Here is a 25,958-nt window from a genome sequence, read left to right as displayed (position 1 = left end):
CATTCCCTTGGTTATGTTATATAACTTGAACCAAACGCCCCCTAAGGGTTTTCACGCTCTTGACAAAGCATTGAGATGATGTAAATCATGGTAACTCAGTTGAACACAAAGATTAGATATTTGCTTATTGCGCATAAGGAGTCCTCTCAATTTGAGAAGTCATTTCCACACAGTCGGTCGCTGGTGAGACTCAATTCCTAGATTCCTGGATATTGTTTCTAAACTTCACTCTTATGAACTAGTTGAGTTGGTTGACTAGTTGAATTGGATATAGGGATAAATGGACAACTTTTGATCGCAAAATATAAGTGAAAAGACGGAACGACCCCCACTATGAATTTATTATGTACGTAATGGAAACGGTTGAGTTGTCGTTGAAAACGTCGTCTCCACGCGGTCCCCTTTTACTTATAGAACGCTCTCCCCATTTCTTCTAGAGACACTCTTTACCATGTTGTACTTCATCCTTTGAAACTTGTACGTAACATAATTATTAAATGAAAAATGAACAAAGAAGACCATAACCCAGTCAACCAACTCCATTGTATTCTTTCTTACCTCAACTCCTCCTAGGATATCGCCCATATAGACGTTTCCATCATCTTGAATTTTAGCATCCAAAGTCAGTCGTCTAGCTTTTCTCCCATTGTTGAGAGTGGAGGACTGGAGGCGTTAATCCATAGGTTTACTTCTTCGGATTCTCAGGTTATTATTCCCGCCATTGTTTCTTCCTTTTTCTCTTTCACGATCAATCTTTAACTGGGGTTTTCAATTCTTTTATGGGTTTATTAAAATTCAACGCCTTTTTTGGTTCTTGAATTTCATCTATCGGGGTGGATTTAAAGTTTGTCCGATGATCGTCGTGCTAATTTTTCTTTGTTAGTTTAGTCGATCAGATGAAGTTTGGAGCAGCACCCCATGTATTGTTTCTCTTCATCCCTGTTTGAAAATTTCAGTCTTTCTGACAGATTTGTAAGGGTTTAGAGGCAATCTTATTTAGATTATTGTGTTTTCCAAATTGGGTGTTGACTTATCTCCGGATGAGAAAACAGAAGGAATAGATGATAGAACCCGTTTTCTGTTTTCTTTTGCCCTTAAATTGAAATGAAGAATCGGAGGAAAGTTCAGTTTTTTGGTGTTATTTTTTTTTGAGTTCAGTGTTTTGGTGTTATTCATCTGATTGGTAATGGATTTGTTGTGTTGAGTTGGTATATCCATTTGACATTGAAGATACAGGCTTTACACTTTTGAGGTGTATTCTGTTCTTGTTATAACCGTAATGATGATATGTGTGTTTATCTGCTCTAGAACATGTTCTTCACTAGCTTGTTTTTGTTAATGATTGTTGCTATAAATTGCATATGCTTGATAGTTTGATCTTGTTTGTTTTTGCAGATATCTTCTTTGAGTACTAGTGACAGTCCAGTACTCCAATCTGATCCTGAATATATTGTAACTGAAAATGTTTGGTCATAAGAAGTCCCCTTTGCATGGGAATTCTAAGAGCCACTCCATCGTTCCTGGATCTAACTCGACTTCAAACCCTTTTGATTCTGACGATGAGTGTGATAAGAAGCAGAATGTTAAGCAATCGAGGACTTCTTCCGAGCCTACTCCTGTTACTCTGAATACTAGTACTAACCCCTTTGATGATGATGAAGCTAAAGGGAAATCATCGTCCTCGTCCTCATCCACATACTCCTTTACAACCGAGAGAAACAGGTACAAGAATGATTTCAGAGATTCGGGTGGGTTAGAGAATCAGTCTGTTCAAGAACTGGAGAACTATGCTGTCTACAAAGCCGAGGAGACTACAAACGCTGTTAATGGGTGTCTGAAGATTGCAGAAGACATGAGGGAGGATGCAACTAAGACTTTAGTCACTCTACATCATCAGGGCGAGCAAATTACTAGGACTCATATGACTGCAGCTGACATTGACCATGATCTTAGTCGGGTATGGCCTCTCAAGTCTCAACCTTTATGAGTGGTTTAGTCGGATATTCTGTTTAGTTAAACAAAATTATGTTTCTTGGAGTATTCTGTTATTTATACTACATGCTTTTGAGCATATAGCCATTAATGTGCAATCCAACTATTAGCTTAGGCTTTTAGTTGAGATGGAGCACATGCTTTAATTTGGTATTAGAGCCAGACTAAAGGTCATGGGTTCGAACGAATCTCAGCGCCACCCATAAGCGACTATCACACTGGTATTGCCTTGATTTTCATGACTTCTTTCACTATTGGAACAAACTTGTAATATTTGGTTTTAGGGTGAGAAACTTTTGGGAAGTCTCGGAGGCATATTTTCGAAGACATGGAAGCCTAAGAAGACTCGTCCAATTTCAGGCCCTGTTATTACAAGAGGTTAGTTAAATATTGGCCCTGTTTGGTAAAAAATTAGCCTATAGGCCACTTTTGGCTTATTTGACCACTATTAATTGTTTGATTTAGTTAAAATATCAATATAAATGTTTGGTTAATTAGCTTTTTGCAACTCCAAAATGCTAAAATTCAAAATGCTACTCCAAGCAACTTTTTCAATTAGCTTTTTAAGAAAAGAAATTACACCAAACAGCTATCAGCTAACAGCTAATTTACCAAACACTTTTCTACAATCAGCTAATGTTATCAACTATTTATACACTCTAATTAACAGAATCAGCTAACAGCTAACAGCCATTTTACCAAACAGGGCCTTTATGTTTACAAATAGGGCGGAAAGTGGTTGTTTTTCGGATGTAGAAATAGGTTATGGGAAGTATGCAGTTGAGTTTCCGCTTCTCTGACTATTTATAACGTTATTTGCAGATGACCCAGTTCAAAGGAGGGGTAACCATTTGGAGCAGAGGGAAAAATTGGGATTGAATTCTGCACCCAAGGGGCGGTCAAGCAGCCGAACTCCTCCTCCTGAACCAACTAATGCACTGCAGAAAGTCGAGGTATATGCCTTTGTAACCTAGAAAAAGTCTCGAAATTTGTTTCTTATTCTCTCTTTTCTTTCATTGCAAGTCAAATTCATCCTAGTAAACGTTAGATTTTTATATATATTCTCAAAAAGGCGGAGAAGGCAAAGCAAGACGATGGGCTATCAGATCTTAGTAATATCCTGGGGGAGCTCAAGGGCATGGCACTTGACATGGGCGCTGAAATTGAAAGGTAACCTGCACTTTTTCTTCCCGGCCTTATCTCTATATTCTTCATGTGTTATATGCGGGATCTTATGCTGAAGATGCAACTATATATTAGTGATTATTACTTCATCATTGATCAATGGTACCGGATATGAATGTTCAGGCAAAACCATGCTATGGATCATCTTCAGGATGACATTATAGAGCTCGATTCCAGAGTTAAAGGGGCTAACCAACGAGGCCGACGTTTGCTTGGAAAGTAGAGCCATTGTTCGTTCTGGGATCAAGATTTCAAATTACTAGATTTCCGGGTCGATAGATCATCTTCTTGTTCCACCATTGTTTGTACTGTGAACCAGCTCTTTCTACATTAACAGCATCAAAATGCCAACTTTAATTTGTTGAATCTATTATATTGTTGGTGTTGAATGTTTGCCACTTTTGCTATTTCATTTATCCAAACATTTTCTCTCATTCATCCCAAGGATTATTCTAATCCTTAACACCTTTAATCAAAGTCCTGGGCAGGTGAATTGAATTTGCAATAATATTCTCCTTTGAAATAATGTATTATTAATTTATTATCTATTGTTATTGCACATACAATGATACATGCATGTATGTATAGTTATACATACATAGATATAGATACATACTATATATACGTACGTGGAGGAGTATATGTATATGTGAGGAGATGCGCTTTTGTTGCAAAGGTGACTGGTCCGACAGCTGTGATTTTTGACTCCAAAGAGATAAGGAGCAAATCCCAAAAATAGATACAACAAAAAACAGAGAGAGAGAGAAGGAAAAGTGGCCCCCACAAACAGGAACAAATATTCTTAAAACATGGTTGTAGATTCCTTGGAAGGTTCGGTTATGTAGAGGGACAACTATAACATAACTTCACAGGAGAAACTAATTAAGCTGAATGTTGTTGGTTACAAACTGTATTTACAAACAAGAATAAGAATGTTGGCAACATTTAACTTGAATGTTTACAGACATCCTCAAACCATGAAGCCTTCATTCTCAAAACTGGGCAAGATTCTACCACTCTTCCCCACAAAACATCAAATTACTGTTTTTTTTTTTTTTTTTTACTGTACTGTTTATACAGAGAGAGAGAGAGAGAAAGACATCTAGTTAAAGTAGCAATGAAATGAGCTAAAGAGGAGAATGGTTAATGGATCGAGCAACACGAGCCATTTGGCGCCTTTTAGTCTTCCCCCAAACTGGCACTGTCATCTCCGACGCTTTGGGTTGTCTCCTCCCTCTCCCGCCACTGCCTCTACTAACGCTTCTCCTTGCAGAAGTGGCGGTTTCCACTGGCGCCTCGTTTACTTCTTTCTGAAAGTTGTTCACCTGCAATTTCATCTTTTTCTGTCCCCTCTTTAGCCGGCTAGGTAATGAGGCGTCGACTATTTCCATCTCTTTAGCATATGTCTGTTGATTATTCGCCAAAGAGGATGCGATTCCAGCAAACCAATCTAGGCAGTCATTAAAGGCTTCATTTTGGTCGATGAATGTGGTCTTTGATGACGAAAGAACAAACAACGTGTCTGCTGCAACCCTGTCCTCTTCCTCTTCTTGGATCTCGCCTTCTAGTTTCAATGAGCTAGTACATCTTTCGAGTTGGTTATCCTGAGAATCCCCTCTCGGTGGAGCGCACTCTTTGTTCTCGGGGCTAACGGGTGCTTCCAAATCTCTCTGTGTTGCAGCTTCAATCGTATCACTTTGCTCATGTGGCGATAGAACAAACTCTTTTTCGAGACCAGTTGAAAACTTGCTATCAACTCCAGTATCAATGAAACGGTTACCTCCATCGTATTCCTGTGAATCAACTGTAGGGTTAGGAGAGGAACTACTGTCAACGATCCCAGACTTTCCACTACAATCCATCTCCCTGTCTTCATGTTCGAGTGGAGCCGAACGTGATTTCTTGTGGGTATTGCCAGGAAAGTCATCATCGGATGAATAGTCAGCTGGAAACATATTCAAATCCACAACTTTTGGCAGATTTCCGCTATCTGAAACCTTAATTTTTGCAGTAGGACTGTGCCCAGAAGTGCGGTCACAATGATCAGCACCTTCTCCCTCGGGAATATCAGGCATCGCTTCATTATTCAGATCCTGGCCAGATTCATCGGGCTCTGCAGGTGCATTCAAGTCAAACAAGACGTGGGAAATGGAGGAAGAGAAAGAATCGAGTTTTGGATCAATGTGATGTTGTAATTTCAAGACAGGCATTTCAGGCACGTGAACAACGTTGTCCTCATCACTATCTTCGTACTCGCAAGCTGGAAGTTCAAGATCCAACATTCTCTTCCCAGACTTGTTGATTTGAGACGATGATAGTTCACATTCTTTTAACACATCCTTTGTTGGATACTGGTCGGGAGCCGATTTTAGAAAGTATGGTGGCTCTCGAGGCATCTGAGCACTTAGAGAAGACGGTTCAACGCCTGTGAGATTAGTAGAAGGACAGAAGGAGAAGTCGGAAACAAGATGTGGTTTTAAAGTGCGATTCAATATTTCTCTCTTCCTAATTTCCTCCATCAATTCCTTTTGCCTTCCATATAGGCGATGTAGCTCATAGACCTAAAATAGCAACAAATATCGTTTAGTTAAAATTTCCCCGGAAGTATTGGAACAGTAAATGACAAGTCAAGCACGAAAGAAGGAAACGACAAAAACTATACAGTATTCCAAAATAACGTAAGCATGACTTGTTGGCGATTGCTATGCAAACTTAAGAATAAGATTATGATTACTCAATGTCTTTCAATGATGTATAATAAAACTTTATTTAAGAAAAATCCAAATTTAAAGGATCTAAAGTCTACAACGGGGCTTACTTGATATTTGAATGTCGCTTCATGCTTGAGCATCATCTGCCTAAAAATTTCTTTCTGGTAACCTACATTATGGTCCATAGTAGACGGGGGCAACAAAACATTAAAATTTTGTCCACTGCTCCACGTGACATCACCCCGTGTTATTGGCCATGAATGGCCACTAAGACCCACATTAAGATATCTTGGGTAGTAATATCCCCCGGTTTGGCTTCTACACTGCATTATCTCCTTCCTTCCTGGAATGGACCAACAAGAGCGAAAAAAAAAAAAAACACCTCATATTATTGAATACGAGGAAACATGAACACAAGCTAATGCAGAACATTTCTTGGATGCGCGATTTCTACAAACACAAATAGTTATAATGATATATTGTCAAAAGGTGAACAAATATGTCAGGCTGCAAAATCATTTAAGGAGACTAAACCAGTAAATCTAATTGTTGGAAGCTTCCTTCTCTCATAATATTGTAAAAAAGATAAATAAATTGATAAAATAAATCTTTCACATCTATGGAGAAAAGAACACTCATACAAGTCACAGATCAGGCAACCAAAAATCAAGCGCAGAAGACGAAGAAAAGAATCAAGCATTTTGCTTGAGATATTGCATTCTTCTGAGAATTAAGTTTACTTGGAGGGCCTAATTGTTTAAGAGGATCTGCAGAAATCTCTGTGCAGCACAAAAGAGATCCCGGATTGGGGAAATCTTCTGAGACAGAAAGAGTAGAATCACAACTACTGAGTGGCAATTCACAGCTCCATAAAACCAAAACACAGATAAATCAGAAGTGTATTCAAAATTTCAGAGTTTTGGTGAGAAATTTCAGCTATTACCTAGAAGATGCAGAACTTTATCCATAGAGTAACAAAACAAACATCCCAATTCAAGGAAGAGGATAATGTATAATAACCTTTTATTTCTGTAAAGAGAAAAAGAATTTAAGCACTTCAAAATATCTCTTCAGAAGACTCGAAACCATAAATTCTCTTCCGAAAGATCTCACTAAAAGAAAACAAAAATCTAATCACAACAATTGACAGATCCGTAAATCGACATCTCCAGAAACAAATCATGTACACCGTACAACACACACCCAAGCTGCTACGGAGAAAGATGCACGGCATTTATGAGCAACACAACAAACAAGAAACGTAAACAAGAAGCCATTGAGGAAACAACCTAAGAATGGACAAAAAAAAGATGAGATTTTTTTGAGAAATTACCAGAGACCCAGACTTGAAAACTGAGAATCAAGAGGAACCCATTACTGGGGAGGTCAGAGCTGAAGAGTTCACAGACTCAGAGGGAGGGATGGGTTGAAAATGAGGCTTCTTGTGATGATGCAGAGAAAAGGGACGAAACGGATGCATAGATTTTCGTCCATTGTCACACAGCGGCAAGGCAGAATGCGGAAAGGAGCTTGGCGTTTTGTGGATCTGCTGGGGCCACACCCACTGCTTTCAGAGTTTCAGTGAGCATAAAGGGAGAGAGAGAGAGAATTGGAGAATAACTTACATGGGAAGAGACATGGGATTTGTCAACACTTTGGGTCTATCTATTCTTCACCAGTTTTTCTATATCTCTGGTTGGATTTCTCTTTTTCTAGATCGCCACTAGTGTAAGAATTTCCCGGATTTTCCTTTAGATTCACTCCATTGCTCTGTTTGGTCATAATTTTATTTTATTTTTTTTATAATTTCACCAACTTTATACTCCTCTCTTTTTTCTTACCTGAATTGGCTATATGCTAATTAATATCTACAAACTTTTTTAATCACATATTAATTCATAGAAAAGTCTAGGATCTCGATCATTATAATATTATTTATATTATTTTTTATTCTATTAAATACTATTAATTAATAGTATTTTTTTTGAAGGAATTAATTAATAGTATTTAATTGGTAAGATATTGTCTTGATAATCACAAGGTTTCAAGTTTCACTCTTAATAAGAGCAGTCCCAATTATGAGAATAGTGACTTAGAGTTTTTCTCGTAACTAACAAAATTTAAAATTGAAGAACCTAGTTATATTTATGATCTATCTTCGATCAAAATTCATCATTTTATTAAGGACATTCAGAATGATTTTTCTATTTTCTTCTCAAATTATGGGCTCAACTCCTCCATATCCCTAATCTTAGAGAAACCCTATTAGGAGTTTTTATGTTAGTTCTGTCGAGCTAAAACTTGGTTGCATAGTTTTTAACAAATGGGAGTCTTGATTTTTTCTTATGCAAATACCTAAACTTTGCGCGAAAAAAAAAAAAAAAAAAAAAAAAAAAAAAGACAGTGGAGGGTGAGAGGAGGGAGGAGAGACATGCGTCTGAAGCGCACTATGCGTCCCAACGGACGTGTGTTTTCCACACACTTGCTGGGGTGCTTCAGAGTAACCGCCAATTGGCTGGGGCACTTTAAATGGTTTTGTTTTGTTTTTTTGGCCGGTGCTACACTTTTTCTTTCTAAAAAAAATTGTTAAAACATTTATAATTATAAAATTATTTTAATAAAAATAATTAAAAAATATATATTTTTTTGAAAGCTTATGACTCTATTAAATTGTACTATCTCATATGAGAGAGTCAGTCACTATATGTCATTTGAGCATAAGGTATTGGGCCACGGTGAATGATATAATTTGCCACCAAATCCCATAACCTTATTTAATTGGGCCTGGCAAATAAACTTGTAATGGGCTAAATGGTTATGGATTAGCCCAATATGAGATGGATATTTCACAATTCACATTTAAGGGACTAGATTGGTCAATTGTAGTATAGTACTCCGTACTATATTTTAATATGGAGTAATTTCTTTTTTATCCTCTCACCAAAAAAAATTTCTTTTCTATCCTATGATTATTAGGCCACTTTTACATTTAACTTTTGGTGTACAATTTTAAATTTTTGTTTTTCTTTTCATATTTGATCTTTTCAACCAAATCTCTGGTAAAAAGCAGTGGAATGCATTACATTGCCAATACAAAATCATATATTTTCTCCCAATAGTCTTCGTTTTCACTTTATGATTCAATTTTGATGAGTCGAATTTTATTTTGTTGTTTATAAAGAAATTTCAACGTATATTGCCTCTAGAACATGGTTTAACTGGTCAACAAACATAAAATAAATGCATAAATTTTACTTTGTTAGTAACCACAACATAGGTATACTAGGTTTAATTTTTTTTATTTTATTTTTATTTTTTTGGGATGATGAGAAAAACTGCAATTATTACTTAAAGATATGCATGAGTAAATCCAGCTGATGTGGATGAAAGTATGAATGCTATCACCTCACTGAAGGTCTCTATCATTCTATAATCCCACAGACCATCCTGTCAAAACATATATGATTTGTGTTCTTATATAGGAGAAAAGGGGATAAAATAGAACAAAACTGAAAAATATAAGGCAGTAGAAAACACAGAAACACAGACAACATCATCATATCACCATTAAAGCTCTGAACTCTCCATGAACATACATGATTCATGCTAAGAAAAAAAAGTGGGAGAAGATTAGACCCACCTGGGATGCATAGTAACATAGATAAAGAACAAAACTTTTTTTATTTTATTTCTAGAAGAGATGAACTACTTAAGATCGAACAGGGTATTTCTTAGCATTCTTGAGTATCTTAGTGAGGGCTGCTTTGCCTAGATCAAGCTCACAAACATCTGCTAGCTGTACTAGGTATAGCAGAACATCAGACAGTTCTTCCTCAAGATGTTCCTTGTCATCTGGGCTCCAGTTTGGTAGTCCCCTTGCCACCTCTCCTTTCCACTGGAATATCTCAGACAGTTCTCCTACTTCTCCAACCTGTACAAATTTGGATTAAAAAAAAAAAACAAGAAAAACCCTGGTTAAAACAACCTAGTTTGTGTTCTTGGATAACATTAATGGGATGTTTTGAACTTGGGACATATGTATATAGTTATTTTGCTTTTCTACTTTTGGGTGTGTGTTTAGAGATGAAGGCAGGCAGGCATACCAAAGCTAGAAGAAGATTTCTTGGGCTGTGATACTGCTCCCACCCTCTAACCTTTGCAAACTCTGCAAGCCTGTCTCTAAGCTCCTTAAGTGAGACATCCTTAACATGCCTGCAACACTCATGGGAATTGTCCATAGTTTAAGTATTCTCAAAAAATTTTATGTTTCATGGTTTCTCCAGGTACATGTTATTTATAGACAACCTTTGGGTGCAAGTGGGTGGGAAGGGAGGTGGTTGGGGATATAGTGCGTTTACTGGCTAGAGAAAATTTAATTTTTATTTTTCTAGAGAAATGAGAAACTAAAGAAACGAAAAAAGAAATTAAACGTCTTTACTTGTACAGTTCACCAATTTAAAAACGAGAGTGAAGAATGAAAACTGGAGAAATGAAAAACAGGAAAAACGAAAATCCCCAAGAATTGAATAATGTTAGTGGAGGGAGGGGCCAAAGTGGGTTACTTTCAAAATAGTAATCACATGAAATATTGGCAAAGATGTTTGTGTGTTTCCATCCATCCATGACTTGATATCACTGACTAGTCACTCCCACCTCCTGCTAGGAATATAGCTTTCCAATTGGCCTACTAGCATACCACATTATTTGGCATAATTCATCTTTATCACCTACATATCACCTGCAGTCCCTGTAGAATCATAGCTTTCCCTATAGCTTTGTTCTCTTAACCATAAACTATCAAAATACGCAACTTTATTTCCTCACCAGAGAGACCTGACCCTTCAAAACGACAGTGTCTTGGTTTCGTTGCGCATTTATGTGGACAAATGAACTTCATTTTGCATTAAGGGCATGTCAGATTATGCGGGTCTGACCTGGACAACAAAACCAGCACAAATCTTGAAAGTAATTATGAGGAAAGTGAAAACTGGATGATGTTCAGGCATGCAGCTAGCACGTTTGTCTTTCTTCCACATCCTTCTGCCCTCTAGGTATAGGGGCATGAAATCTTGTTTAGGATGGGGATAAGATCCAAAGCTTGCTTTAAATGTCTAGACATCCTAGATTATTGTTTTGTCAGGCAGTTCAGTTATCGATCCTCCACCACTATAAGACTAGTCCAGGTATAATCGAATTCCGTCAGGTCTATGTCTATAGAGTTTGATTCTTACTCAGGAATACCTAATCGAAACTTTTTAACATGACATAACGTTCTTCCACTCTTAGAACTGCATTTGCGGTCCGCTTACTGATTGCATGGTTTAAATTAAAGTAGCTTGACCTTTTAAGTATATGAACATGCTTGATTGCTTTCACTCTTGGATCACACAGCTCAAAGTATTGTCTTCCACTTTGATCAATATTTGCCTGAAGCTTTGTTCTTCTGATCTCTTCCACAGTAGCCACTTTGTTGGATTCTGAACTGTGGAAACTGTGTCATCATCAATCCTCTGTGGTCTTCCAATCTTATCCATATTCTTCTGCAGATTCCATATTCCACACAAAACACATGCATATATGCATAAATCTCAATATACAAAGATTTCATCATCACAGGAAATCTTCTTTCCAGCAGTGATTCTTGCAGCTGCCCATAGCTACTACTCCTATTAGCTTTTAGTGGGTGATTAGTTTGGGTATAATTTGAGAGGTTCCAAGGGGCGCATAATTAACATGGAACCTTAAACAGCGAAGGAATTGACTCGTACGTACGACTATAATGTTTTTTTTAATCCTCTTCCCCACCCCCACCCCCACCCCCCCTGCACGCTTCCACCCTGCCTTGTCGTCCAAATCTTTTGTGACCCATCATGATCAGGATGTTGATCGTTAGGTACTTGGATGCACCTTCTTAAACAGTAGTATAATGACATTACATATTGTCACATATTGATAAAATTAAAGAACTTTTCAATTTTTAAGACGAAAAATATCTCTAAACTCACAATTCAGTTCCAATGTAAATATAAATATAAATGTAATGAAAAAAGTTTTAATGGACCTCGTTTTTATTCATTAGAGGCTATTAGAGCATTGATAGCTTTCAAGGCGTATTCCATCACCACAATGAGATATCTATATTCTTAAAAGTCAAATTTAAAATCTTTGATTTAAAATCCACGGCCGTTACTCAAAGGTGATCGCTTATGTAAGCCTTGTAACTCTAACCAACAAAGAGGTTATGAGAAGGTAAATTAGACTATGTTGTCGGTACAAATTCGAAATCTGGTTAAATTACAAATTAAAACATATACACTTTAATATGATATCACGCACACTTTATGTTTTGTGGCTAAATATAGACTTGACCAATTCAAGAAATTTATGAATAAAACCAGTCTAATTCATTCTGTTACCTAATTTCCTATTTAGCAAAGAGGGTGTGGCAAACAAGTATCGGAAAACATGGCAAGAACTGAGGAAAGAGCCCAACATTATATTTCTGAAACTATGTGGTTGCATGTAACAATGATCTTCATTGCAGCCATAATTTTCCAAATAAATGCATTGTGTTTTGTGGTGGGTCCACCACCCTCACCCTCCCTTTCTTTTCTTTGATTTTGATAAACTAAAGAGTTCACCATCATTAGAAGTGTGGCTGATTCAAACTCATTCAAAATCCAATCATCACAACTATATATTATCTGCCACTACTTATCTGGAGTAATTATGCAAGTGTTGAATGTCTGCAATTTCTGGAAATAATTTTCATGCTTCCTTAGCTTCCTGTTGTGAATGGAGTTTTATTTGGCAATAATTGCAATCTGTGCTGTCAAGATCCCTGTTGCCCATGGAGGAGTTAGCAGATCACATTTGAATTGAACTATTGAAGAGATGTATGTTTACTTTTCTTGAAATCATTGCAGACCAGCATGCCTGCACCCTGCTCTAATATAATTCAACCAATCAGAGGTGATAAACTTGTATTCAGTCACAAGACTCAAAGAAGATGAAAATTATTTATATTTGCACATTACTAGAACTGCCTAGCTTACACTTAAAGTTATAGTTATAGTTAGTAGCGAATGCGTAACTGTATTTCTTTAGACCGTCGCACATTTTTGAAACGTTGGGTGCTGAACTTGACCTTTTAAGCCTTTTCTTGACCTCCACCCAACAATTTCCCCGTCACACATTTCTGAAACGTAGAGTGCTGAACTTGATCTTTTAAGCCTTTTATTGACCTCCACCTAACAATTCTCAAGTCACCGGGTGTTAAGACTTGGTCTTTACTGGCCTGCGCCCAACAAAGATCGAGCCCTTAATTGCCTATGATAGATCGACTCAAACCAAAAAGGTCAATAGTCACTTCCACTAACCAACTTGACTAGGTTGTGGCCGGTCTTGTTTTCTTTGATCCTTTGTAGTTGCACTAGGGATTATGGACAAAATTTGAATTCACATTCTAAACAATTGAAGGTTAATTTCAGCAATTGAATTGGTGCAAATCAAATTTTCCTATAACTAATATGGAGGAGAAGAAGATTATCGATGGTGATGAGCAGATGAAGATGTTGTGGTGCCAGATTTAATCCTGAGCAGCATATCAAGAACCTCCTTCATGTTAGGCCTTAAACACGGCGTCTCCGCCGTGCACCTTATCCCAATTCTCAGCAACTCACACATCTCCTCCGCGCCGTCCGCCAGTCCCGACACCAGAAGCGCCACCGGAATCACGCCGCCCCTGCTAAACCCTTGCCGCCCGTCGTCTCCCATCACCCGCCGCGCCCATTCCAGCAAACACTCTTCCCCTCCGTCCACCGCGCGCCGCCCCGTCGCCAGCTCCATCGCTAGCACCCCGTAGCTGTAAACGTCTCCCCTCGTCGTCGCCTGCCACGTCTGCCCGTATTCCGGCGCCACGTACCCGACCGTCCCCGCCATCATCGTACTGACGTGGGTTTTCGAGGAATCCATGAATCTCGCCAGCCCGAAATCCGTCACGCGAGCCCCGCCGTCCCTGTCCAGGAGAACATTGCTGGCCTTGACGTCACGGTGGACGATGCAGGGGTGACACTCGTGGTGCAAAAAGACTAAAGCTTTCGCGACATCAATGGCGGCCTTGATTCGCTTCTTCCATGAAAACTTCACCCTGTCGGTGATCAGATCCTCCAAGCTTCCGCCGCCCATGAATTCATAGACCAGCAGCTTTTCGGAGCCGTCGAGGCACCATCCGTAGAGTGTTACGAGGTTTGGATGCGGCCACCCGACGCCGCCGTTCCCACTTAAAACTTCCATTTCAGCCATGAACTCTCTTTCCCCTTCAATCCCCTCCCTCTGCAGCTTCTTCACCGCCACTTCTCTCCCGTCCGGCAACACCCCTCGGTACACGGTCCCGAATCCTCCCCGCCCGACAATCCTGTCGGCCGAGAAATTCCCTGTCGCGTTCACGATATCAGAATGCGTGAAGGATTTCTTGTCCAGACGGATAATCTTGACGGCGTTTGGCAACCACGGCGATGACGAACCGGCGGAGCTCGAGTCATGCCGCCCCTTTGTATCTTCTAACAAATAGTCCCCCGGCGGCGATGACTCCTCCGCCGTCTCCTTCACAACCAAGCATACTACAAAGGCGATAACTCCACACACTATAATAGCCAATACCAGAGCTGCAAAAACCAAGAACGTGCCTACTTTTGTTGTCTTTTTCCGGTTTTCGCGCTTATCGGTCTGATTTTCTGTCGAGTTATCAATGAAGGATGGAAGATGCAGCAATGGGTCTCCAAGAAACGAGGATTTTTCAAACGTCGCTAGTTGTCCGATCGGCGGTATGACGCCATAGATATAAGGGTTGTAAGAGATGTTGAATTTGTTGAGATCAGTCAAGTTGTTGAGGCTGGTCGGAAATTGGCCGGAGAAATTGTTGTAGGATAAATCAAGATTCAGCAGGCACTTCATGTTCCCAATCTGCGGCGGAATTCCGCCGGAAAATATGTTCTTTGTCACGTTGAGTACTACCAGAGGCATTCTGCCAATCTCTGAAGGGAGTTTTCCATGGAAATGGTTATCCCCTATATGAAGCATGCTAAAACTCTGCATTTTACCGATTTCTGGAGGGACCAAACCGGACAATTTGTTGTTACAAAGTTGTACATATCCTGAAATCTGGAACGTCCGAACGTTAATCCCAGCCCCACAAAACTGAAACAGGCCATAGCCTTTTAGCAGCTTGTCCCAGAGGCTTCTGCATTTCTTCCCTGTCAGCAGAGGATACACAAAGCTGAACGGTGGATAATCAGCTGGAATCCATCTTTTCATGATTTGACACTCTCCAGATGAACTGGGGATGATCTTATCTTCGTCCCGGTTAATCAAGAACGTCGGCATTGGATTCGAGCCAATGTTTGCTAACTCTGCCGGAATGGAACCAGAAAGGCCATTGTTTTCGAGATTCAGCCATAGCAGGCTGCTGCAATTCCCTAATTCCCCTGGGATTTCACCTGTCAGTGAATTGCTTGCCAGAGTTAACCACAAAAGTGAGGCTAATCTCCCCAGGCTTTTCGGGATAGACCCCGAAAGCCTGTTGAAGGACAGATCAAGGGCTTGGATCACAGGAAAATTCCCATATTCTGAAGGTATGGTTCCTGTGAAGTGGTTGAAGGCAAGAACCAAGAACTTCAAGTTAGTCATCTGAGAAATCTCAGCTGGCAATGGACCTAAGAAGCTGTTTTCGCTAAGATCCAACCGGGAAAGGTTTGCCAGCTTGTGAATTCCTGAAGAGATGATCCCTCCAGTATAAGCATTCCCATTTAGGAGCAGGAACTTTACCTGTGTGAATCGCCCGAAAATTTCTTGAATTTCGCCTCCAAAGCTGTTCTTGCTGAGGTCTAGATAGAGTAAGTTTGTCAGGCTTGATAGAGTGTCGGGAATCGAACTTGAAAACTTGTTGTTTCCTAGGTACAATGTTTCCAGGCCCTGGATGAATCCAATTTCCTCAGGAATAAGCCCTGAGAAGCTGTTTCCCCACAAGTTCAGCATAGTTAAATCCTTGCAATATGAAATCTCCTTGGGTAACTCGCCTGAGAATTTGTTTTCCGACAAATCCAGGGCCTGCAAGCTGCAATTTTGGCTGAAAATCCAAGATGGCAGCTCGCCGGAGATCTTGTTCTGACCCACTGAAAACTCTCTCAGTTTATCAAACCCGAACGGCAATCCGCCGGAGAGATTGTTGGTGCTGAGATCAAGATACTCCAGATTGCTGCACCTGGCAAAGGCGTTTCCAATCTCGCCGGAGAACCCATTGTTGGAAATGTTCATGACCACCAAATTGTTGCAGATTCCGGGGAACGCCGGCCAGATTTCACCTCCAAGTCTGTTTATCGACAAATCAAGAATCTCCAAGCTGTACAGCCCTGTCAGATTGAGCTCTCCATCAATGATGTTGTGCGACAGGTTTAAGAATCTGAGGCTCCGGCACGTGCCCAAGTCCGCCGGAACGGTGTTTCCGATTGTGTTCATCGACAGGTCGAGGTATGTCAGGCCGGTTAACGCCGAGAAGTTGTCGAAAATCCTCCCGGCCAGGTTATCCCCGGAGAGGTTGACGCCGGTGACTCGATTCCCCACGCCGTCGCAGGAAATTCCCGGCCATTTACACGGCGATTCATCCGTAGAATTCCATAGCGTATACCTTGATCCTCTGTTTACACGATTCTGACCCTCAAGAAATGTCTTCAAGCTGAGCAGCACTTGCTTATCAGTCCCCAGTGAATCTCCGCCGACAAGACTCCCTATAATTCGGAGATATTAATGTTACAATCATTAACCACATATTCCTTTCCATGCAAAATCCCACAAAGTCAAACCCTTTAGAATCTGATTGTCAGTAAAATTACCTGTAATTAACAGCAAGAAACTGATTAACCCGACACGAAAAAGATTACGAGTTTCTTGATCTTCCGACATGATCTCGAAAAGCCACTCTTTCTTCTTCATCTTCTCGTCTTCTTTCTTCCTTAAACCATGATTGGGAAACTAAGAAAGTACAATGGAAATGATTGGGGGTTGTTTGGAAACAATATCAGTCAGAGAAGATAATTAATAAATTCAGAGGGCCTGCCAATCTGCCATTAGACCAAACATAGAACAAATTAATGCACGTACGCTAATAATATTATATGACTTGTAGTTTAGCATTAGTGCTAATTCTTTAATATATGCACTCAATATATGTCATAAAAATTGATTGGCCGACCAAAAGCCCAGAGTTGACCAAAATATAAACCGGCCAGGAGTTGAATTGTATGTATGTGGATCGAATTTTGCTCTTGTAGTTGCTTGTTTTCATGTCTTTTATGTTGTTGTTTTTTTTTTTTTGAATTTTTTTGCCCAAGTAACCTTTTTTTCTTAGCTATTTGTTGAATTTTATAAGCTCATTCAAAGTAAATGATGGTCATATGGCAAGACTGGTCTAATGAAAGTGACATTGTTCCAACTTAAGAGTTGTTGAACGGGCTTCTTTTTTCAAATGTTTTGGTCAATCTTTGGATAGTCTTTAGGGATGTTAATTGTATCTGTACTCATTTTACTCAATGGAAATAATTAGAAAGTGGTGTCCAACATCACTGAGAGTGTTTATGGACCTTTAAAGTTACATAATATATTAATTATAAGCACATAATATGTTGATTGGTAAAACGATGGAATTTCAGTTAAAAAAATTGATTTTGTCTCGCCGTTAACAGCGTTATTCGTTTGTGGAATTATGAATGTACAGTTATGGAATTACGAACACAGAGCTCTGACATTATGAACTTACAATTATGAACATATAGTGATAAAATTATGAACATAGAGCTCTAAAATTGTGAACATAGAGTTTCGAAAATTATGAATTTACAATTATTGAATTATGAATGTACAGTTATGAAATTATGAATGTACAATTATGAAATTATGAACACAGAGCTCTGACATTATAAACTTACAATTATGAACATATAATGATAAAATTATGAACATATGCTCTTATAATGAAACGATCTGAAATTAAAAATAAAAAAATAAAAAATGATAAGGTGCCCTAACGGCACTATTACCGTGTCTACAATGTATGCTGGACACGGATCCATAGCATAACGATTGTAAACTTTGTATAGTAGTTGCTTATTGCTACATACCAAACAATATTCTTTGGGCTTGAATTTGAATGGTGAAAAAATGAGAAGCGCAAGCCCAAGCCCAATGGCTAATCCAAACATCTGTAAAGTAGTTTGCTGTGTATACACTCAAATAGTAGTGATAAGTTTTTTCGTAACTAAAAAAACATATTTAGAAGTTTATGAATTAAAAAATATACATGTATATAATAATTAATAGGGTCACATTTGTATAAGACTGTCTCACAGATCCTTATCGGTGAGACGTGTCGGGTCGAGTCAATATGCAAATGTAATATTCATACTAGTAAATGTAATATTAAATTAGGAATAAAAAAATTATTACTTATAAGGGAAAACATAGTACAGAGTAATATTTTTATATTTTAATGTAAAAGTATTACTTCTTTCATCAAAAGTATTATATTTTCTCTTATAAATAATGTTGTACTTATAAAGAAAAATGTACTCCGTAATATTTTTACATCAAAATGTAAAAGTATTACATTTTTCATTAAAACTATTACATAATTATAAAAATTTTATTCTTGATTTAGTATTATATTTACAATTATAAGTACTACATTTCATCTTGACCTGATCCATTTTAGGAACAGGGATATGTGACACGATCTCACACAAATTTTTTACGTAATTAATATAATTGTAATTATTGTAGGGTTTTCGCAACACTAATTAACAAGAGATAGAGTCAAAGGTTGTATAGTAGATTTTGTTGGATGAGAAAGATCCTTTATGCATGTTGTCAAGGAAAATGGGAGGCAGTAATAATGTTGATCTTGCATGGTAGCAATGATAAGACAACATCACATGCAATTCCTAGAAAATTATTTTAATGACTTAATCATACCTACTCCATAATTCCTTGGTAAAGTTTTGCCATCCACTCTTTAAAGATGGATGGAATCACAATGCAATACAATATGGTTATCAATTCTTACCATAAAAAATTTATACAATCACAATACTCACACGTATGGGATAATAATTAGTATTAACTCAACCACATACACACCAACAACACTTTTGGGTGACGAGAGAAACACTCAATCACTACTTAAGAATGCGTATTGGCATACTGTGTAAACATCACTCATGTGTAATTAATAGCCCATAATGGAATCTGATCGTTTAATTAATAGCCCATGCGTACGTGATGGAATCTGATTGTTTAAATTTTTGCAATGCTTTTAATTCTCGTAATTTTGATTTTTCTTATGTAGGTTTGATTGTAAAGCAATATTTGTCGATTGCTAACGATATGGGGACTATTAGAGTGGTCCATATATATCAAGAGAACAGTGCTCGGGCAACCATTTCTGAATCTGTCTCGAGAGTGTGGGAGTCTATCCCGCCGGCTTGTATCGTTCATTTACTCAGTCATTAATTGATGTTTAGCTTTTGTTTCAAAAAATAGCCCATAAACTCACACATGAGAGGTAAACGTATTAACAATTTTGATCTATAGAGTAAAATGATGTAATAATTTTTTGTATGTGCCTCAACTAAAAAATTGTATACAATGTTAAAGCACTCAAACTAATATAGAACGAAAAAAAAAAAAAAAAAAACATAAAGTGTATTTTTAAAAGTATATATATGTCAGAATCAAATGTTTATTATTCTGTATTACGTAAAAATGTAGTTAGTATTGAATGCTTAACAATATTTCTTTCTACTTGAATACTAATTAACTTCACATTTCATTGAGATAATATTAATTAACTTGGCACTCTAAACTTTCGAGCATGCAACATATATGTCCATGCCATAAAAACTTAGTTGAAGGCATTAATGGCAATATGGCATAGACATAATTTATTATGAGCTATAAACAAGAGTGGGTTGCCTTGTTTTTTGATGGTTCTTTCTACCTAGAGAAGATATACATATACATCACATACACATGCATGGGCATTAGATGTGAGAGTTAAACATTATTGCCAATTATTACAACGCTTGTTCTTAGTCCCATCAACATGATTGTTGATCACTAGCCAAGGATATATTAAAGTATGTAGCGATTGCATTTTAACCACACACACAAAAAAAAGTTATTAAATAAAAAATTATACAATGTTTGACAAATGGAATCATGTTAGTTAATTATATTTTGTTAATGGTGTAATTACCTACAACCTCAAACATTAAAGTAAGTAATTAATGATTTTGATGAAAATTCTTGTACATATGGTTATAGTATCTACTTTAGACACCTAGAGCTAGCTAACAATACATGTGGACATCATTTTACAATGAAATTAATAAAGATTTTTAGATCACAAACTATATATGACTAATGGTACCCGAGTTGGACTTCCATTTGGAAGGTTATGAGTTCGAGCCTCACACATACTACAATGTAATAGAGCCAACAGCATTCAAAAAAAAAAAAAAAACTATATATGGCTTGAAATTGGGGATGTGTAAATACACACAACATAAATTTGGCTTTACGATTAACAATAATTACATGGTATAGCAATTATTAATTTTGTGGGGGACTATTATATTAAGTATTGGGGATGTGTAAATACACACAACATAAATTTGGCTTTACGATTAACAATAATTACATGGTATAGCAATTATTAATTTTGTGGGGGACTATTATATTAAGTACAAAGAATTAGAGAATTATGATTTCACCTTCTTCATGTAACTATGAATAGAGAAAATACATTGTAATAGAGTCAATAGTAAAGACAAATAAGACAAACATAAAACAATTGGTCACTACATCTATATATATCTTTTGTCCTGGGATTTTACCATAGCGATAAACAGGACAAACATAAAACAATTGGTCACTACATCCATATATATCTTTTGTCCTGGGATTTTACCATAGCGATGACTTGGTAATCTCAAGATCTCGATTGAGCTGATCAATTATAGACCACCTATCATTTGTTTACTAGGGTCACAAGGTATACTGTACTTCACTTTAAATATAGTTGTGAGCTTTTATTTCCGTAAATCAAAAAGCAACTCCTTGGATTCGTTAATGATCCCAGCACACATTAGGCATCTGCAAATTGAATTTATGGGGCAAAATATTAAATAGCAATGGGACCATGCATACATTGAATTCTGAAATTATATTGATGAACCAATTTCCTGTGCAAATTAAGTCCAAAACCTAACCCAAAGCAACCATTCAATTCATAAATTATTATTATCTGATCTGATCTACTGCATGCATGTCGTACGAGGCTATGATACATCCTGCATTATATTTCCTCATATATATCATTATGCATGTGTGATCTAAAAAACAATGCATCGTACGTAATTAAGGGACAAACTATTCCTTCACGCCCAGTTCTATACTTCTATACATCCATGTTTAATTTAATATATACGTTGGAGGTTGGAATACATTAATTAATAATACCCAGTAAATTTACAGAAAATTCCTGCGGGCTGCAACATCCACCTCCATAGCTTATTGTTTAATTTCTTTCAACTAACCTTGGATCGGACAATAATGTTTTTTCACCAAACATGGCCAATGATGTGTTGTGTAGTACATGGATGCATGAATTATTTGCAGCTAGGAACTTCAACTGTACGCAACTATGTTATACCAAACTCACCTCCATATTAATGGTGTGTATCATGCATTTATATTTCATTGACTCAGTTAATTTCTTCTCTCAAAGGGTTGAATCTCCACCCTAAGGACCCCCACACCCCGACCGGACAGAGCATTTGGAAAGATGTAAATCACGGTGACTCAATGACTCATCAAATAGTTAGGGCCAAATGTCGGTGCATACAAGGGATCTGCCCACTTTGGGCATAATCCCCACACCTGCCGCTGCCGAGACTCGAACCTAAATACTGTCTACTGAACCAATAAGCTAAACTTGTGCAGGTAACTCAGTTGATTTCTGACCTCCCAGATGGGTACTATCGATTCTATTACAAGTGTTATGGAATATATATTTGATATACAGAATCTCTATATATTAGGCACTTTAGGGTTTTAGGTAGGTAAGCCAGACATATGGAACCTTGTTTCCTATTCGTAGTCTTCTAGCACCTATTTATAGGGCTTTGTATTTTCTGTTCTATATACCGTTTGAGACAATATACGACAACACATTAGAAAGCCTCTCTCTTCACTTTCGTAACATGGTATCAGAGCAGCAGCAATTAGGGCATCCTTAGATTCGGCTCATGATTCTTCCCGAGCCCTTCTTTGTTCCTCCCGGTCTCGCCACTGCCTCTCCAATAGCAGCTTTTCCTTCTCCATATTAAGACTTTTGACTTCACTAAACGAAAATCCTACTTTGAGAAAAGCCTACCGGCCAAATCAAGGCAAATTATATTGTGCACCGCAATGCATAATCAATTATGCACTGCGCATCAAAACGACGTCGTTTTGTTTAATGAAAAGAAACGGCATTTGTTTCCCGCTGTTCCGCACCCTTCCGCAAAAAGTAACTCTGTTATTCAGTTTCATTTTGTATACACTGCGGTTTCGGTTCAACACAACTACAATTTCATTCGATATTTATAGACTCAAATATGTGAAAATGTTATTTAATTTTATTTTATATAGACTATAGTTTTATTAAAACACAACTGCATGATCATTTTGATATAATTACAACTTCATTGTACAATATACACTCAAATATGTGAAATATTATTCAGTTTCATTTTATATAAACTGTAGTTTCATTTCACCACAACTACATTATCATTTTGATATAACTGCAGTTTTTTTACTTAAAGAAACGGCGCCATTTTGTGCACTGCGGTCCACGATATAACGACTGCCAACTCAAACCAAAAACGCTAATAACCACTAACAGTTAAACATTAAATTTTGTAGTTATCGAACCAATTGCCTGATAAATTCGGCTATATTGGCACATATGAAACTAACCTTATTAGTCATGGTCCAGCAATGACATTTCATTTCCATATTAATAAGATGGCAATTAAGGACGAGGAAGAGACTTGGTCAAATGTTTGCCTTTCATTATTTCATGTGATCAACATTCAACATGGATGCGCAGCTATTTCAAAGTTGTACACCTACATTATATATATTAATTAGCTTATGATATATATATATATATTCCAAAGTCCACTTGAAATTTGTTTACACACATATATATGGTATGAACCCATTTTTCCACATCGTTATTGACCCGTCTAACTTTGAATTATTTCATGCGTTTACTATGTTCATTATATTAATTCATAAATAAATTTTATCTAAAGTATTTTCTAGAAACTAAATAGTTTGATATGGATAGACCTAGTTGTCCATTAAAGACATCTAATATGATACGATTACGACATGAATAGAATGAAATTACAGTATCCTGTATTAACATTTTTTTTTTTGTTTTGTTTTAATTTCTTTTTAGGGAGCTCTTGTTCACTTGAAGAATATATATATATATATATATATATATATATATATATATATATATATATATATATATATATAGAGAGAGAGAGAGAGAGAGAGAGAGGCCTGGTTCATATGCAACCGACTCTTCCCTGTGCGGTTGTGCAGCTTGGTGAATTTACATATGCTTTGTCGCGCATTCACTCCTAAGTTCACCAGAGGAGACTCATAAGTGCACCATAGACCACTCACACCACAAATAACTCCTAAAAGTCCAAAGTACAACAGGGGCTTCAGATGTTTCCTGTAATGGTTGATGCATTTAGCTATGCTTGATGGTGCACTTAGATATGTGCACCACAGACCCGCACTTTCACATGCTAGCACTTTGTGGTGCACCACATATCACTCTTAAGTGCACTGCATACCAGCACTTAATGCACCACATAAATAAACTTGGTGTAGGAAATTACCAAAATACTACCATGTCTTTTTTCCATTAGTGCACCACAGATGAGGAAGTCTAATTCAATTCAGTTCAGAAGATTGATCAGTTTACAATACAATAGGAAAAGCTAACGTAAAGGTTCCTATCTATTAGGCTAGTCACAGATGACTAACTCTCTACCACACAATTATTGACTATAGCATAACAATAATAATATGAAAAATAATAACATTACTAACACCACAAACCAATACTGTGTGGTACACCATAGTTCACTCAAAAGTGCACCACAGAGCACTCATAAATGCACCACACCACCAGCACTTAGTGCACCACCGAAATATACCTAGTGCAGGAAATTACCAAAATGTTACTGCATTTTTTTTTTCATCTTCATTGATTTTCAACCGTTGATCTAAGCACATCCAATAATCCAAATGAATCCGCACGATAGCATGAGATCAACACCGCATTTGAACCAAATTATATATTATATAAATATTAAAAACGTATCACATGACCGTCTTCTATAATGAGTTATTTGTTTTTTTTTTTAATCTAACTAAAGAATAAAATATAAAAATGGTGCCGTTGTGCGTGAGTATAAGTCTAATGATGCGAAGCGGATTCCTTGATTATTTGAAAAGAGTTTCTTTGTTGTTGTTAAGTTAAAAGAAATGTCGACATTTGATATCAAATGGAAGAAATATTCTACATAGAAATCATGTCATCAACAACCCACTACAAATAGTAATTTATAGACGTTCAAAAAAAAATTATCAACAAAAGAAAAAAAAAAACTTAGATAAATTACTAATGTTTATAAATATTTAATTTATCAACATTTTTTTTATCGATAAATCAATAAAATCCCTAAGTAAATTTTTTGATTTTTTTTTTTGTTTTTGTTTTTTTTTTTTTTTTTTTTGTATTTTCTTGTAGTTAGAAAACAAAGGCCAATGGTTTTTGTTCTTAGATCTATAAAGCTAAAATTTTCAGACATTACAAAGAATCATTCTAATCACAATGTGATTAATTAAAAAAAAAAAACTTTAATTTGTCAACCACTCCTACTAATGTAATTAGTAAGGGAATAAAAAAATGATTAAAAAATATAGTGACAAAGTTTCATCTGCAGTAAAAATTAACAACAGTAAAATTATATTCATCGTTTCGAGAAGAAGAAGAAAAAAAAAGAACACATCATTGGTGCTAGGATCCCATCATAGTGCATGGGATGGATCTATGGCTACTTCATTTACAAGCCTAAAAATAATGATTGTTTAGCCAAAAGTAAAGTGAAAATGGCTTTAAAAAGAGGTTGGAGAAGTGCAAGTTAGTGGAAAAAGATGAACAGGAAAAGCCATCCCCATTAAATGGTTCACTTTTGTTTGTTTTTTTTTTTTTTTTTTTCCTTTCTTTAATTACATGTTTTCCTTATTTTGTAATTTATTTTTTTTGCCTTTAATACCATAGACCCAAAGTGTTAATGCATCTAATTTGATTATCATATGCATAGTACACACTATTATTCAGCACAACTTAACTAATCAACGAACTCAAAATACGTAACTAATACCTTATCATTTTCCAACAATAAAACCTAAAATTATCTCATCTTATTATAGGATACCCTGCCAGATCACCAAAGAAGCAAAAGAGTATGAACCAAAACCTAATCACATTATTAAAAATCAAACAACACACTCATTAGTCAACACTAACCCAACAAAAAAATTTTCCTCCTCATTTCACACTCGCCACGCGTCACACGCGCAACACCATTGGCTGTGCAGGCCCCTACCGGGCCCCACTTCAAAAGGTTGTCACTAGTCAACCTCATTCATTTTTAGGTTTTGTCTGTGTATGCCCTAATTCCTACTTGCCACATTTCTGTAGAGTAATACAGACAAACATGCAAAAACCCTAAAATATTAATGAGTTTGAACTTTTTTGCTGGCCAAAACAAAAACAATACACCCCCAAAATAACATAAGCAAACAAAAACATTGGCCATTTAATTTATTTATGTTTTTTTTTTTGCAGTGAAATTCTCACCAGAAGTCAGAGTTGTT

At 37.0% G+C, this 25,958-nt stretch overlaps 4 protein-coding genes across 7 annotated transcripts; 1 reads left to right on the top strand and 3 right to left on the bottom strand.

The window, feature by feature from the left end:
- Window positions 1-508: 508 nt before the first annotated feature.
- Window positions 509-3,612, top strand: LOC109149448 (SNAP25 homologous protein SNAP33-like). Of its 2 annotated transcripts, none has more exons than XM_019297223.1 (6): window positions 509-683; window positions 1,396-1,957; window positions 2,277-2,370; window positions 2,815-2,945; window positions 3,065-3,162; window positions 3,301-3,612. In XM_019297223.1, the coding sequence occupies exons 2-6, from the start codon at window positions 1,463-1,465 to the stop codon at window positions 3,398-3,400; spliced, it is 918 nt and encodes a 305-aa protein (XP_019152768.1). In that variant the 5' UTR covers window positions 509-683; window positions 1,396-1,462; the 3' UTR covers window positions 3,401-3,612. The 2 variants fall into 2 exon arrangements, with proteins under 2 accessions (XP_019152768.1, XP_019152766.1); XM_019297221.1 differs by having other exon boundaries at window positions 531-705.
- Window positions 3,613-4,050: 438 nt separating this feature from the next.
- On the bottom strand, window positions 4,051-7,629 carry LOC109149444. Of its 3 annotated transcripts, none has more exons than XM_019297215.1 (4): window positions 7,514-7,629; window positions 7,222-7,452; window positions 5,996-6,231; window positions 4,051-5,738 (listed from the first exon to the last, which is right to left on the bottom strand). In XM_019297215.1, exons 3-4 carry the CDS (start codon window positions 6,215-6,217, stop codon window positions 4,305-4,307), a joined length of 1,656 nt encoding a protein of 551 aa, XP_019152760.1. In that variant the 5' UTR covers window positions 6,218-6,231; window positions 7,222-7,452; window positions 7,514-7,629; the 3' UTR covers window positions 4,051-4,304. The 3 variants fall into 3 exon arrangements, with proteins under 3 accessions (XP_019152760.1, XP_019152761.1, XP_019152759.1); XM_019297216.1 differs by having other exon boundaries at window positions 7,222-7,434; XM_019297214.1 differs by lacking the exons at window positions 7,222-7,452; window positions 7,514-7,629 and adding an exon at window positions 6,832-6,889.
- A 1,798-nt stretch (window positions 7,630-9,427) lies between these two features.
- LOC109149450 (dCTP pyrophosphatase 1-like) lies at window positions 9,428-10,172 on the bottom strand. Its single transcript, XM_019297226.1, has 2 exons — window positions 9,992-10,172; window positions 9,428-9,819 (listed from the first exon to the last, which is right to left on the bottom strand). The coding sequence occupies exons 1-2, from the start codon at window positions 10,124-10,126 to the stop codon at window positions 9,598-9,600; spliced, it is 357 nt and encodes a 118-aa protein (XP_019152771.1). The 5' UTR covers window positions 10,127-10,172; the 3' UTR covers window positions 9,428-9,597.
- Window positions 10,173-13,339: 3,167 nt separating this feature from the next.
- Window positions 13,340-21,666, bottom strand: LOC109149176 (probable LRR receptor-like serine/threonine-protein kinase At1g74360). Its single transcript, XM_019296838.1, has 3 exons — window positions 21,661-21,666; window positions 16,778-16,916; window positions 13,340-16,672 (listed from the first exon to the last, which is right to left on the bottom strand). Exons 1-3 carry the CDS (start codon window positions 21,664-21,666, stop codon window positions 13,434-13,436), a joined length of 3,384 nt encoding a protein of 1,127 aa, XP_019152383.1. The 3' UTR covers window positions 13,340-13,433.
- Window positions 21,667-25,958: the final 4,292 nt, after the last annotated feature.

This window comes from Ipomoea nil, unplaced genomic scaffold, assembly GCF_001879475.1.
Source record: "Ipomoea nil cultivar Tokyo-kokei standard unplaced genomic scaffold, Asagao_1.1 scaffold2159, whole genome shotgun sequence".
Lineage (NCBI taxonomy): Eukaryota > Viridiplantae > Streptophyta > Magnoliopsida > Solanales > Convolvulaceae > Ipomoea > Ipomoea nil.
The sequence above is the reverse complement of the archived record's forward strand: the minus strand, read 5'-3'. Positions and strand labels throughout refer to the sequence as shown.

What these genes read in the sequence shown, in the direction of transcription:
- LOC109149448 (XM_019297223.1), top strand. Translation starts at nt 1,463, where the DNA reads ATGTTTGGTCATAAGAAGTCCCCTTTGCATGGGAATTCTAAGAGCCAC. An exon ending in TTGACCATGATCTTAGTCGG is followed by an intron (nt 1,958 to 2,276) that starts GTATGGCCTCTC and finishes ATTTGGTTTTAG; the next exon opens with GGTGAGAAACTTTTGGGAAG. An exon ending in ATGCACTGCAGAAAGTCGAG is followed by an intron (nt 2,946 to 3,064) that starts GTATATGCCTTT and finishes ATTCTCAAAAAG; the next exon opens with GCGGAGAAGGCAAAGCAAGA.
- LOC109149444 (XM_019297214.1), bottom strand. Translation starts at nt 6,856, where the DNA reads ATGGATAAAGTTCTGCATCTTCTAG. An exon ending in TAAAGTTCTGCATCTTCTAG is followed by an intron (nt 6,232 to 6,831) that starts GTAATAGCTGAA and finishes GGTCCATTCCAG; the next exon opens with GAAGGAAGGAGATAATGCAG. An exon ending in AAGCGACATTCAAATATCAA is followed by an intron (nt 5,739 to 5,995) that starts GTAAGCCCCGTT and finishes TTGCTATTTTAG; the next exon opens with GTCTATGAGCTACATCGCCT.
- LOC109149450 (XM_019297226.1), bottom strand. Translation starts at nt 10,126, where the DNA reads ATGGACAATTCCCATGAGTGTTGCAGGCATGTTAAGGATGTCTCACTT. An exon ending in GAAATCTTCTTCTAGCTTTG is followed by an intron (nt 9,820 to 9,991) that starts GTATGCCTGCCT and finishes AAATTTGTACAG; the next exon opens with GTTGGAGAAGTAGGAGAACT.
- LOC109149176 (XM_019296838.1), bottom strand. An exon ending in TTTCTTGCTGTTAATTACAG is followed by an intron (nt 16,673 to 16,777) that starts GTAATTTTACTG and finishes TCCGAATTATAG; the next exon opens with GGAGTCTTGTCGGCGGAGAT.